The sequence below is a fragment of the Pristiophorus japonicus genome, chromosome 3 (assembly GCF_044704955.1).
Source record: "Pristiophorus japonicus isolate sPriJap1 chromosome 3, sPriJap1.hap1, whole genome shotgun sequence".
In the NCBI taxonomy this organism is placed as follows: Eukaryota; Metazoa; Chordata; class Chondrichthyes; family Pristiophoridae; genus Pristiophorus; species Pristiophorus japonicus.
Window position 1 is genome coordinate 165,979,879 of NC_091979.1, and position 13,039 is coordinate 165,992,917.

Below are 13,039 nucleotides of genomic sequence, written 5' to 3' on the forward strand. Positions count from 1 at the left end.
ATGCCTTCATCCTGCACCAGATTAGTGCGCCCGCCATCTTCTCGGGGCCCAAACCAGGATTGTGGATGGCTGCTTGGAGGTGAGGGATATCCCCTGTCCATTTGGCTGCTAACTCCCCTTCGCAACCCTAGGACTGCTGCTTGCAACGACTCTCATTCCGCCACCAAGTGCATAATTGAGCACTGCATTGGGATCCTCAAGCAGAGGAGATCGCTCTGGTGGAGTGTTGCAGTACTCGCTTTAGCGGGTCTCCATCTTCGTCGTCATTTGCTGCATGCTTCACAACCTGGCTATCATGAGGGTCCAGCCGTTGGAGGCTGATCCAGCAGTAGCACCTCAGGAGGAGGCGCAGGAGGAGGAGGAGGAGGAGGAGGAGGAGGACCAGGATGCGCGTCGCCAGCCACCCAGGAGACGTCATCGCCATCTCAACCCTGCAAGGGAAGTGCAGACCCGTCTCTTTGCTGCGCGTTTCAGATGATTTAATTCCCACATAACCCTTCAGCTTTGCTTTTCCATGGTCATCCCAATGAGTCCCTTCATACATCATTGCCCACCGTCAAATTATATACCTGCCCAGATATAGGAAGACAAAATAAAGATTTATTACATAATAAACAACGGTGCAAAAAACTAACACAACATCATTTGTCATCCTTGTGCATTTCCTTATAACCCCTCTTACGTGAACCTATACAAATTGGTATGCCACAGTGTCTCCCCTGTGGCTGCCTCATATGTTTCCTGTGTGGAAGCTCCAGATTTCCTTCTAGGACGCCCTCGACCAGCTCTGGCCCTAGAAGGGCCGGCTGGAGACTGGTCAGCACCCTCCTGGGAGAGTTCAGTCAGCCTTGGCTCGGGTGAGTCCATGCTTGGAGGCAATGGCGGAGTGACAGGTCTGGAGTCAGGAATTGTGTGATCCTGAGAGAGCACATCAACAGGATCCTGGCCCGAGAAGCCTGCGTCACTCCCTGGGGGCACACCACCACCACCACCAATCGGAGGGAGCTGTGGCGCCAGACCGGAAGATAACCCATGGCCCGTGTTGGACCCAGCCGCGAATGCAACACTGAGGTGTCTGGTGGCATTGAGTTGAGACTGCATGAGCGCAGCCACAGTCTCAAAACTAACAGACATGGCAGCAGTTACACGGTCCGTGGCCTGTTGCGCAGAGAACATAAGAGCATTCTGAGCATCCAGGGCCGCGGCCATCCTTTCCAAAGCAGCGCTAGTATGCTCGTTCACTTGCATCTGTGCTGCAATGGCAGCTGCCACATCACCAAAGAGTTGCGGCTTCACAACTGGATCTGCACGGTCTCTGGGAGTCCACCATCGCCTGCACACTGGTAAAGATGGGCTCCATGGAGTGCGCAGAGCTGTCGACAACACGGGAGACGGACTCCTCCACGCCCCTCACCACTTCCAACAGCCTGTTCACTGCCCCCAACATCTGGGAATGCATGGCCTCCACCCTTCTTTCATAAGCCCCAACATCGATGGGCTCGTCTGAGCCCTCAGCAGAACTCCCATGCGGACTCGCCCCTGGAGAGCTTGCACCTGAGGATCCCTCTGCCCGTCACCATGCTGCAGCCTGCGAGGCCCTGGTGCAACACCCAGTGCAGACCCCTCTGTAATATCAACTAGATCGAACTGCGTACTCCCGATATCTGAGCTGGCGCGTGTGAGTGGAAGCAGTGACGTGGTGCTGCCAGCAGTTTCATCCCCTTCCTCTGCCTCATCGGATGGAGGGGGTGCCAGTGTCTCATCTAGGCTCGAGTCCCCAATGTCCTTTCGGGTGTCAGGATCCCCATGGTTGTCAACGCCCTCAAGGCTATTGTCCAGGCCTCGCCTCCCAGTCTCCATGTCATCCTCTCCCTGGCCTTGGCTACCACTGCCCTCAAAGCTGTCGTCCAGGCATCGCCTCCCAGTTTCCATGTCACCCTCTCCCTGGACTCGGCTGCCACTGCCCTCAAGACTGTCCTCCTGCATTGCCCTCCCACTCGCACCAGCGCTAAGACCCTCTCGTTGGCTGTCACTCGACCTCTCATCTGCAAGCATAAATGGCACAAGGGATTCCATGAGTGGGTGGTAGGGGATTGACACATGAAGGCTGCAACTTGCACACTTTCAGCAGGAAAGGCACAGTAGGCGCTGGCACTTTCTGGGAGAGATAGCATTAAAGGAGGGCCTCACTTACTCATGCTGCCCGCTGGGGGATCGGCAGTACCGGAGGCCACGGGGAAGGCAGCATGTCTGCCCACTAGCGCCTGGACCCTCTTTTCCAGAGATGTCAGGATCTGAATCTCGGGCTCACCATCACCAGTCCTCACTTGCTCCATCCATTTGTGCGCAACCTTGGCCTGCAAAACAAAGAATAATTGCTGAGTAGCAGTGTCATGAGGCATCAGAAGTGAGTGCACAAGTGTGTGTCCCTGACATGCAGTTATATCTGTGACATGAAAGGGAGCCTCCATTGCGAGAACACACACACACACACACACACACACACAGGCCGCAACAGTGAAATGCTGCTTCAGTGACTATATAGTGAAGGTGGGAAATAAGAGAAGGTGAAGGAGAGGCTCGCAGATGGAAGGTCAGCAGTTGATGCAAGAGGTACTCACTTTCATTAGACGGATGATGTCGTTCATCCTTTTTCGGCACTGGGTGGCGGTCCGGTCATGAATGGAGGTTCCTGACACCTCCACAGCTATTTCTCTCTAGGCATTGGTGAAGACCTTGCGAGTCGGTCTGCCTGTGTCGGGTTACAGCACTCGCCTCCTTCCCTCCACAGCCTGCATCACCATCTCTCGTTCTGCATCCGAAAAATAGGTTGCTCTCCTCGCTACAGTTCCAGCAGCTATGGCCTTAAATCAAACGGCTTCTCTCCTCAGGGCCTAGTTGCAAACCCTAGCCTTTAAGAAGGCCAGAGCAGCTGGCTCGTTAAGACCAAATCAAGAGAAGGTGAATTTCCCCGTGCAAACTCCGCTCCCAACTCCCCACTCACACCGCTGCAAAGTGCCGATTCCCGCCGGCCAATACCGCTGGGCACCATTTATTTTTTAAAAATCACTGAATTTCGGTCGAATGGCGGTCAAAAAGCTGTAGGTGCGCCCGTTTTGGGCAGACCTGAATTTTAGCCCCATTATATTTTTCAGCTGAGCATTATGGGGGCTATTTCCCCAAAGTGTAGCACTCGTGGCCTCGATTAAGAACACAGGAGCCATGTTATTGGACACACAGACCTTGGGTCTGTTGGTCGCTCAAGGCATTGAGTGTAATTGGGCAGTAACATGGGAGCAAAGGAAAAGCACACACAATGGGCCCAAGTTTCCACACGATAAAAAACGGACGTCCCTCCGAGCTGAGCGCCCGTTTTTTGCGTCAAAAACGGCGCCGGAAAAAAAACGTGCGATTCTGGAGCGCCCTGCAGCTCCATGTCTGCTTGGCGTGGCGCCCAGGGGGGGGGCGGAGCCTACACTCGCGCCGATTTTGTAAGTGGGAGGGGGCGGGTACTATTTAAATTAGTTTTTTTCCTGCCGGCAACGCTGCGCGTGCGCGTTGGAGCGTTTGCGCACGCGCAGTGTGAAGGAAACATTGGCACTCGGCCATTTTTGTAGTTCTTTGTAGCTGTTTAATTTTTGAACATTTTTTAATAAAAGCACATTGCCATCAGCACATCAGCACTGAGGCTTCTTGCAGCAGTGAGAAGGCTGCAGGAAGCCTCAGAAAGTTGAGGCAGCCGTTTCCCTCCTCCCTCCCCCCATGGGAACGAACGGCTTCCTCCTCCCCCCCCCCCGGGGGAACGAACAGCTGCTTTCCCCCCTCCCCCCCCCGCACCATTCTCCCTGGCTGAAGCACTTTCACACAGGTAGGAAGATGGTTTATTTAATCTTTTCTTTGCATATAAATTTTTATTCAGGTTGGATTTATTTGTATAATATTTGTATAAGTATAAATAAGGATTTATTGTAGAATTTAATGACTTTCCTCCCCCCCCACCTCGTTCTGGACGCCTAATTTGTAACCTGCGCCTGATTTTTTAATGTGTAGAACAGGTTTTTTCAGTTCTACAAAAATCTTCACTGGCTCCATTCTACTTTAGTTTGGAGTACATTTTCACTGTGGAAACTTTGAAATCAGGCGTCAGTGGCCGGACACGCCCCTTTTTGAAGAAAAAATTCTGTTCCAAAGTATAACTGTTTTACCTGACTAGAACTGCAGAAAAAAAAATGTGGAGAATTGCGATTTCTAAGATAGTCCGTTCTCCACCAGTTGCTCCTAAAAAATCAGGCGCAAATCATGTGGAAACTTGGGCTCTAGAGTCTATTTGGAAAAAGTCTACGAACTAGAGGAAACAGAAATCATGATCAAAGCTACAGTAACTTCTGACAAAAGCAGGTTATTTCTCCAGAATATTGCAGAGTGTGTGGGATAATTACATACAAATGATCTGCGTAAAATCAATCCCATTCACTTACAGGCATGATTGATGGGGGAATTACACTCATCGCCATTCTGGCTGGGAATAGTTGTGTCACTATATACAATCTTATATTTACAGCTCAACCATCTCCACCCAAGCTATGCATATATTCAAAATTAGCGGAGCTGCCCTTGAGCTCCAAAGCGGTCCACTCTCTGAAGGGCCTCGTGAAACTAGATCTCTAGTGCCGCGTTGTGAGTAAAGCATTTTTGTCTGTCAAATTATTGATTAGTTTCTTTGTTGTTAGTCATAGAATGAATTTTGGGTTCTGTTGACTGTTTTTGTATGGCATAGTCAAAAAGTTAATTCATAGGTGTTTGAGTTTTAATTCTGGTCAGATAAAGGAGAGCTTAATATGTTAATTGTTTAAATGATCCAAGCTTTCTCATTCAAATCTAAACATCCTATGCAAATGACCAAAAATGGCATCCAATCTATTTAATTAAAAGAACATCTTCAATTATGAACAAAAAGCAAAATACTGCAGATGCTGCAAACCTACAAACTGAAAACGCTGGAAACACTCAGCAGGCGATGCAGCATCTCTGTCGAGAGCATAATGGTTTCTTTCCTCTTTCCCCTTTCCCAAGTTCTATTCCTTTCTCATCTGTAATATCTTCCCTTTCTGAGAGTGAGTTTATAGCCAAAATATTAACTCTCTACAGATGCTTCCTGACTTGCTGAGTGTTCCAGTGCCTTTAGGTTTTTTTAGGTTTCTATTCTCTCTTGTTTAGATGTGTCTTTATAAGCTGAAGCCATCCTGCACAGATCAATAAATCAGACCAGCCTTGATTAGTGGTTTTGAGTGACAGCTGTGTTTGACCCTGCCCCTTCTCGCAGTTCTCAGTGACTGTAGTCCTTTTGTTATATATGTAAACTTTACCAATGTGTAAGACTTGCCACCAGGGGGCGCACCTGTGGGAGACCCAAGGGTCACCTGCACACCCTGGGCAAGCAGGTATCAAAGGCAGTCTACCATGCTGCTTCCTCACTCTGGAGTTACATTAAAGAGACCAAGGCCACAACTGTTTGAGCTTACAGCATACAGTCTTGTGGAGTTATTCTGAACATAACAATTGGCGACGAGTAACAGATCACGAACTTTCACGTGGTTATGGCTGCCATTGGTATTCTTGAGAGATTTGTTGAGGGTGATGATTGGGAAGCTTTCGTTGAGTGTCTTGACCAGTACATCGTGGCCAACGAGCTGGATACGGAAGAGACCGCGATCAAGCGCAGGGCGATTCTCTTCACTGTTTGCGGGTCCACGATATATGGCTTCATCCAAAATCTGCTTGCAGCGACAAAACCAACGGAGAAGACAGATGAAGAGTTGTACACGCTGGTTCAGGAACACCTCAAGCCGAAGGAGACATCTTAATGGCCAGGTATTGCTTTTATATGCACCATCGCTCCGAGGGCCAGGACGTGGCGAGTTATGTCGCCAACCTAAGACGCTTTGTGGGACCGTGTGTATTTGCTGGATTTTTGGGGGAAATGTTGCAGGACTTTTTCGTGCTTGGAATCGGCCACGAGGTCATTCTTCGCAAACTGCTGTCTGCCAAATCCCTAGATCTGAGCAAGGCCATCACGATAGCCCAGGCTTTCATGTCCACGAACAATAACACTAAACAGATATCTTTGCAGCATCGAAGCTCACTGACAAGTACTGTGTATAAAATAACGCCTTCAGCAGGCAGAACTGTACATGGCAGGACCTACACGCCTGCAGAGGCCAGACTTAGGATGACTCGGAGTCCGCCGTGGGGCGTGAATGCGAATCCATTATCACCATGTTGGCGCTGCGGGGATAATCATTAAACCCATCAATGTCGATTCAAGCACTACGTGTGCAAAGGCTGTGGAACAATGGGGCACCTCCAGCGAATGTGCAGACGTGCTGCGACTCACCATGTGGAAGAGTCGGCAGAAGATGACTGATCCGGCGCGGATAACCCTGAACGAGTAAAAGAGGCAACTCAACCCGAGGAGGAAGAGGAAGTGTATGGGTACACACCTTCACCACCAAAAGCTCTCCGATAATGTTGAAAGTCAAATTAAACGACATTCCAGTTTCCATGGAATTGGACACGAAGGCGAGTCAGTCAGTTATGAGCCAGAAGGCTTTTGAGAAACTGGGGGGCAACAAGTCACTAAGGCCAAAACTAAGCCCAATCCACACCAAGCTGCACACATACACCAAAGAGCTCATACCAGTCATTGGCAGTGCGGCAGTAAAGGTATCGTACAATGGAGCTGTGCATGATTTACCACTATGGATTGTACCAGGCGATGGCCCAACGCTGTTCGGCAGAGGCTGGGTAGGAAAGATCCGATGGAACTGGGACGACATCAAAGCACTGTCTTCGGTGGATGACGCCTCGTGCACCCAAGTGCTAAACAAATTCCCGGCGTTATTCGAGCCAGGTATCGGCAACTTCACAGACGCCAAAGTGCAGATCCATCTAGTCCCTGATGCATGACCCGTTCATCACAAGGCCCGAGCGGTTCCATACATGATGAGAGAGAAAGTCGAGATCGAACTGGACAGACTTCAACGAGAGGGGATCATATTGCCAGTTGAATTCAACGACTGGGCCAGTCCAATTGTTCCGGTGTTGAAAAGCGATGGGACGATCAGAATCTGTGGGACTACAAGGTAACGATCAACAAGTCTCGCTACAGGACCAGTACCCACTACCCGAAGCGGATGATCTGTTCGCAACGCTAGCAGGGGGGAAGTCGTTCACCAAGCTGGATCTAACCTCTGCTTACATGACACAGGAGCTGGTTGAACCGTCAAAAAATTGACGTGCATCAACACGCACAAAGGACTGTTCATATACCACCAATGCCCTTTTGGGATTTGCTCGGCTGCAGCCATCTTCCAGAGGAACATGGAGAGTCTGCTGAAATCGGTTCCGCGCACCGTGGTGTTTCAAGACGATATCCTGATCACTGGTCGCAACACCATCGAACACCTGCACAACCTGAAAGAGGTTCTAAAGCGACTGGACAGAGTGGGACTCAGGCTGAAATGCTCCGTGTGTTTTCCTGGCACCAGAGGTCGAATCTTTGTGGTCTGGGGGCATTCTTGATGGCCTCCGTCTTGGAGTCCGTGGGTCTGATGCCGTCCGCCGCAATCTTTCTCCCCAGAGTATGACGGAGCTGCGTTTGTTCCTGGGACTCCTCAACTATTTTGGTAACTTTCTACTGGGGTTGAGCACTTTGCTGGAACCTTTGCATTTATTGCTACGCAAGGGTGATGACTGGGTTTGGGGTAAATCTCAAGAGACAGCCTTTAATAAGGCCAGAAACCTGCTATATTCTAACAAGTTACTTGTATTGTATGACCCGTGTACACATTTAGTACGAGCTTGTGATGCATCTTTGTACGGGGTCGGTTGTGTGTTACAGCAAGCCAATGTGTCAGGCAAACTGCAATTGGTTGCATATGCATCCAGAAGTTTATCTAAGGCTGAAAGAGCCTACAGTATGGTTGAGAAAAAAGCATTAGCATGCATAGACGGGGTTAAGAAAATGCACCAATACCTATTTGGACTCCGGTTCGAGCACGAAACCGACCACAAGCCGCTCATTTCGCTGTTCTCAGAAAGCAAAGGTATTAACACCAATGCTTCGTCCCGCATCCAAAGATGGGCACGAACATTATCTGCGAATGACAATGTAATCCGCCACAGACCAGGCACTGAGAACCGTGCCGATGCCCTCGGTTGGCTACCATTGCCCACCACCGGGGTGGAAATGGTGCAACCCGTAGACTTGCTTCTTGTAATGAATGTTTTTGAGAGCGAGGGGTCACCTGTCATGGCTCGTCAGATCAGGACCTGGACTAGCCAGGACCCTGTGCTATCACTAGTAAAAAGCTGCGTCCTCAATGGGAGCTGGTCGGCGGTTCCCGGGGAAATGCAAGACGAAATTAAGCCGTTCCACCGACGCAAGGATGAAATGTCCATCCATTCAGACTGTTATCTATGGGGGAATTGTGTAGTTTTGCCAAAAAAAGGCAGGGAAACGTTTATACGCGACCTTCACAGTACCCACCCAGGCATAGTCATGATTAAGGCTATCGCCAGGTCGCACGTTTGGTGGCCCGGCATTGACTCGGAATTGAGGTCATGCATACATCAATGTAACCCTTGCTCACAGTAGAGCAATGAACCAAGGGAAGCCCCACTGAGTCTGTGGTCATGGCCCTCCAAAACGTGGTCCAAGGTCCACGTAGATTTCGCTGGCCCCTTTCTAGGAAAGATGTTCCTAGTAGCAGTGGACACTTACTCTGAATGGATTGAATGTATAAGAATGTCGTCATATACGTCCAATGCCACCATTGAAAGCCTCCAGGCCATGATCGCCACCCATGGTTTGCCCAACGTCCTTGTTAGTGACAATGGACCATGTTTCACCAGCTCGGAATTCAACGAGTTCATGACCCACAATGGCATCAAGCATGTCAGGCCTGCCCTGTTTAAGCCCGTATCTAATAGTCAAGCGTAACGGGCAGTCCAAACCATTAAGCAGAGCTTGAAACGCGTGACGGACGATTCCCTGCAGACCCGGTTATCTCGGATTCTGCTCAGCTACCGTAGGTGACCCCACTCGCTTACCGGGGTTCCCCCTGCAGAGTTGCTAATGAAGAGAGCACTCAAAACCAGGCTCTCCTTCATCCACCGGGATCTCAATGATCATGTAGAAACCCGGCGTCACCGGCATAACGTGTACCACGATCGCACGGCTGTATCACGTGACATTGAGGTTAATGACCCTATGTTTGTTGTTAATTACGGCTATGGTCCCAAATGTGTTGCTGGCACTGTTTTAGCCAAAGAGGGGAATAGAGTGTTTGTTGTCAACCTTTTGAATGGACAAACGTGCAGAAAGCACTTGGATCAGACCAAGCTGCGATTCACTGACAACCAAGAGCAGTTTGAAGAGGACATTACATCATTGATCCATCTACACACATCCAACCAGCAATCGACCTCGCAGTCAACCATGAGGATGGACCCACCATGCCCGTCAGTCCGATCAGACCAGCTGCGCCGCAGTGCAGCAATGATCCAACCGACTCACTCATACCAGGACTTCAACTCAGGTGATCAACCCGGGAACGCAGAGCTCCGGATCGCCTCAACTTGTAAATAACTTGCAGCTAAGACTTTGGGGGGGGGCGGCAATGATGTTATGTATGTAAACATTACCAATGTGTAAGACTTACCACCAGGGGGCGCACCTGTGGGAGACCCAAGGGTCACCTGGACAAGCAGGTATAAAAGGCAGTCTACCATGCTGCTTCCTCACTCGAGTTACATTAAAGAGATCAAGATCACAACAGTTTGAGCTTACAGCACACTCTTGTGGAGTTATTCTGAACATAACACCTTTGATGAACAGCTCTGTGGCTGGAGGTTTCTCGTGTGCACTTCAATATCTGGCTGAGATCAACAGTCAGTCTGCAGCTAACTCAGAAACTGGCGTAGTTTGACTGGCAGTACTTTGCCATGTAAGAAGTGAACATCAGTTATCAAAGTCCAATGTATGTTGAGAGATACCTCAGGGAGAAGCATCTTTATTGTTTTGAGATTTTGCATTAACGAACATATTTTTTGTAAATAATGTATCTGTTGATTCATAGCCTGAGTCACGGGATGATAGAGTGTATATTCAGTCCACCTACTGAAGACCAAAGAATCGTGGGAGGCACGTGGTACGTTCGAATAATCTGGAGAATCAGAGTGGTTCTCTGTTTGACCCCTGTTTCTCCCTATTTAGATATTGGGCAGTTAAAGACACACACTACTTATAGGAGTAATCCATAATGCCGAATCAGCGCAGAATATCATAAAACCCAAAGATGTAACAATCGTCTTCAATTGGAGCAATTCTGTTCCACACCCTCCTTGCTGCCGTTGTCTTCTTCAGTGCAGAAAATGTCTTCCTCTGCAGTTAGGCCAGCTTTATTAGATCGAGGATTGGCCCCTTAATAACTGTTGTCACCTGATATCCTACTCATTGACCCCAACATGCTCCCAAAGCATCAGGGGATTGCATTAACAGGGAACTGCTTACTTTGCTCTAAAATATTCTATCCTGGCCGTTAACATACATTGTATATTGTTATTGTTACAGGCCATCAAGATAAACTTGGCGTTGCAGAGACCAAGCTTCTTCATACACTGCACTGGATGCTGCTAGATGCTCCTTACGAATGCAGTAATGAGACTACAACTGCCTTCAGTACCGGAGGGGGAGGAGGGTCCAGCTGGTCTGGGAGCAGCAGTGCTTTTGTTCACCAGGTGGAGAATCAGGGATCCCCAGGCCAGCCCAGGCAAAGTAGTGCTACAGAGGAAGAGGAACATGCTAGACCAAAGATATTCACAAATTCAATGGCTACTGTAGAACTGTTTGTCTTCTTGTTTGCACCTCTTATCAACAGAATTAAGGTAAATTAATAAATACATTTCTTAAACCTTGTACTTTTTGGATATTTTGAAATTCAGCATAAACAGTGAGCTAATTCTTCTTAGTGTTGCTGCACTGCTAAATTTGAGTTAACAGCTCACTTCGTGCAGTGGGTTTTAGTCTTCCATTATTGTTATGCTAAACCTTTATAAATCACTGGTTAGGCCTCAGCTGGAGTATTGTGTCCAGTACTGGGCACCACACTTTAGGAAGGATGTCAAGGCATTGGAGAGAGTGCAGAATAATACCAGGGATGAGGGATTTCAGTTATTCGAGAGATTAGAGAAGCTAAGGTTAAGGGGAGATTTACCAGATGTTTAAAATTATGAAGGGCTTTGATAGCGTAAATAAGGAGAAACTGTTTCCACTGGCAGGATAAGTTCTGTAGCCTAATCTGCAATTTACTAAATACTTTCCCAAAACAATTGTAATGTTAACTATTTTTTCCTGTAGTTGCAGAGAAATGAGCACTTTTTAAAAAGTATAATTAGTGTTGATTTAATTTGCCTCTGAAATTTGGAGCTCCGAAGTCGCTGTGTATGGGCAGACATATATGCAGATATGAGCTTGCATGAGAACAGTAGCATTCTGAGTTTGAGGAAACTGGAGCACAATGCAACCAAATCATAATGGGACTCCAAAACTATACTAAGATTTTTCCAACAAATTTGCACTGCTGTCGGCAGAGATTCATCTTGAATATGCAACTTCAGTCCATATGCGAACAGGGATTAAATACTTTTTGACTTGGTCCATTGACGGGGTATGGAGAGCAAGCAGGAAAGGGGTACTGAGGGAATGATTAGCCATGATCTTATTGAATGGTGGTGCAGGCTCGAAGGGCCGAATGATCTATTCCTGCACCTATTTTCTATGTTTCTATTCAACAGCACTACTTTTGGACTAAAAGAAAAATTAACAAAGCACACCTGAAAGGATAAAACAAAAATGATCCACAAAGCAAAATCATTGATTGTTGTCTTGTAAAGTGGAAAATTCATAGTTGGTTTTAGTGAGCTATGAGTCAATTAGTTGCTGATATCAGTTGTCTGATGCATATCCGTATATGCCATCTTGTGATTCATGATAGTATCGAGAAAAAGTATTCACTGTTTTCATCAATGAAAATTGGGATAAAAGTAGTCATTGATGAAAATTATTCTATTTTCATCAGCAAAGACAAAAGTTAGGCTATATTTCTATAACTAAAATAACACTAAATGTTGTATCTTTGGCTAAAATATGTCAGTATTAACAATTGTCGTTTAACCATTTTAAGTTTATTGATAATTTTCAGTCCATTAGAGTGGCAAGAATCAATTATATGAAAATAATTTATTCACCATTTCAAACTGCATGATGTGTTCCTTTTATTGATCTTTCTTAGGAATCAGATCTCACCTTTCGCCTGGCCAGTGGCCTTGTGATTTGGCAGCCGATGTGGGAGCACAAGCATCCTGAAGCTCCAGCATTTACTGCTCTTGTAAAACCGATCAGAAATATTGTTACAGGTGAGAAAATATTGACAGCTCTTTACATGGTATATGTTAATAGACATGGTATATGTTAATAGGACCTTCTGGCCTTGAAATTATATCATGCAAATATTACTGTGCGGCTTATTAAGAGCATAACATAAGAAATAGGAGCAGGAGTAGGCCATTTGGCCCCTCGAGCCTGCTCCGCCATTCAATAAGATCTTGGCTGTTCTGATCTTGGCCACAACTCCACTTTCCTGCACGCTCCCCATAGCCCTTGACTCCCTTATCGTTCAAAAATCTATCTATCTCCACCTTAAGTATATTCAATGACCCAGCCTCTACAGCTCTCGGGTAGAGGATTCCAAAGATTCACGACCCTCTGAGAAGAAATTCCTTCTCATCTCTGTTTTAAATGGGCGGCCCTTTATTCTGAAACTGTACCCCCTAGTTCTAGATTCTCACACAAGGGGAAACATCCTCTCTGCATCTACCCTGTCAAGCTCCCTCAGAATCTTATACATTTCAACAAGAGCTCTCATTCTACTAAACTCCAGTGAGTATAGGCCCAACCTGCTCAACCTTTCTTCATAAG

General features: G+C 47.4%; 1 protein-coding gene across 7 annotated transcripts in view; it reads left to right on the forward strand.

The window, feature by feature from the left end:
* LOC139260001 (protein unc-80 homolog) overlaps nt 1–13,039 on the forward strand; it is a 501,022-nt gene that overhangs the window by 17,990 nt on the left and 469,993 nt on the right. For all 7 annotated transcript variants that reach the window (XM_070876044.1, XM_070876038.1, XM_070876039.1 and 4 more), the window contains exons 4-5: nt 10,634–10,947; nt 12,354–12,477. In XM_070876044.1, the coding sequence (XP_070732145.1) occupies nt 10,634–10,947; nt 12,354–12,477 (438 nt within the window). The remainder of the gene's footprint in view (nt 1–10,633; nt 10,948–12,353; nt 12,478–13,039) is intronic.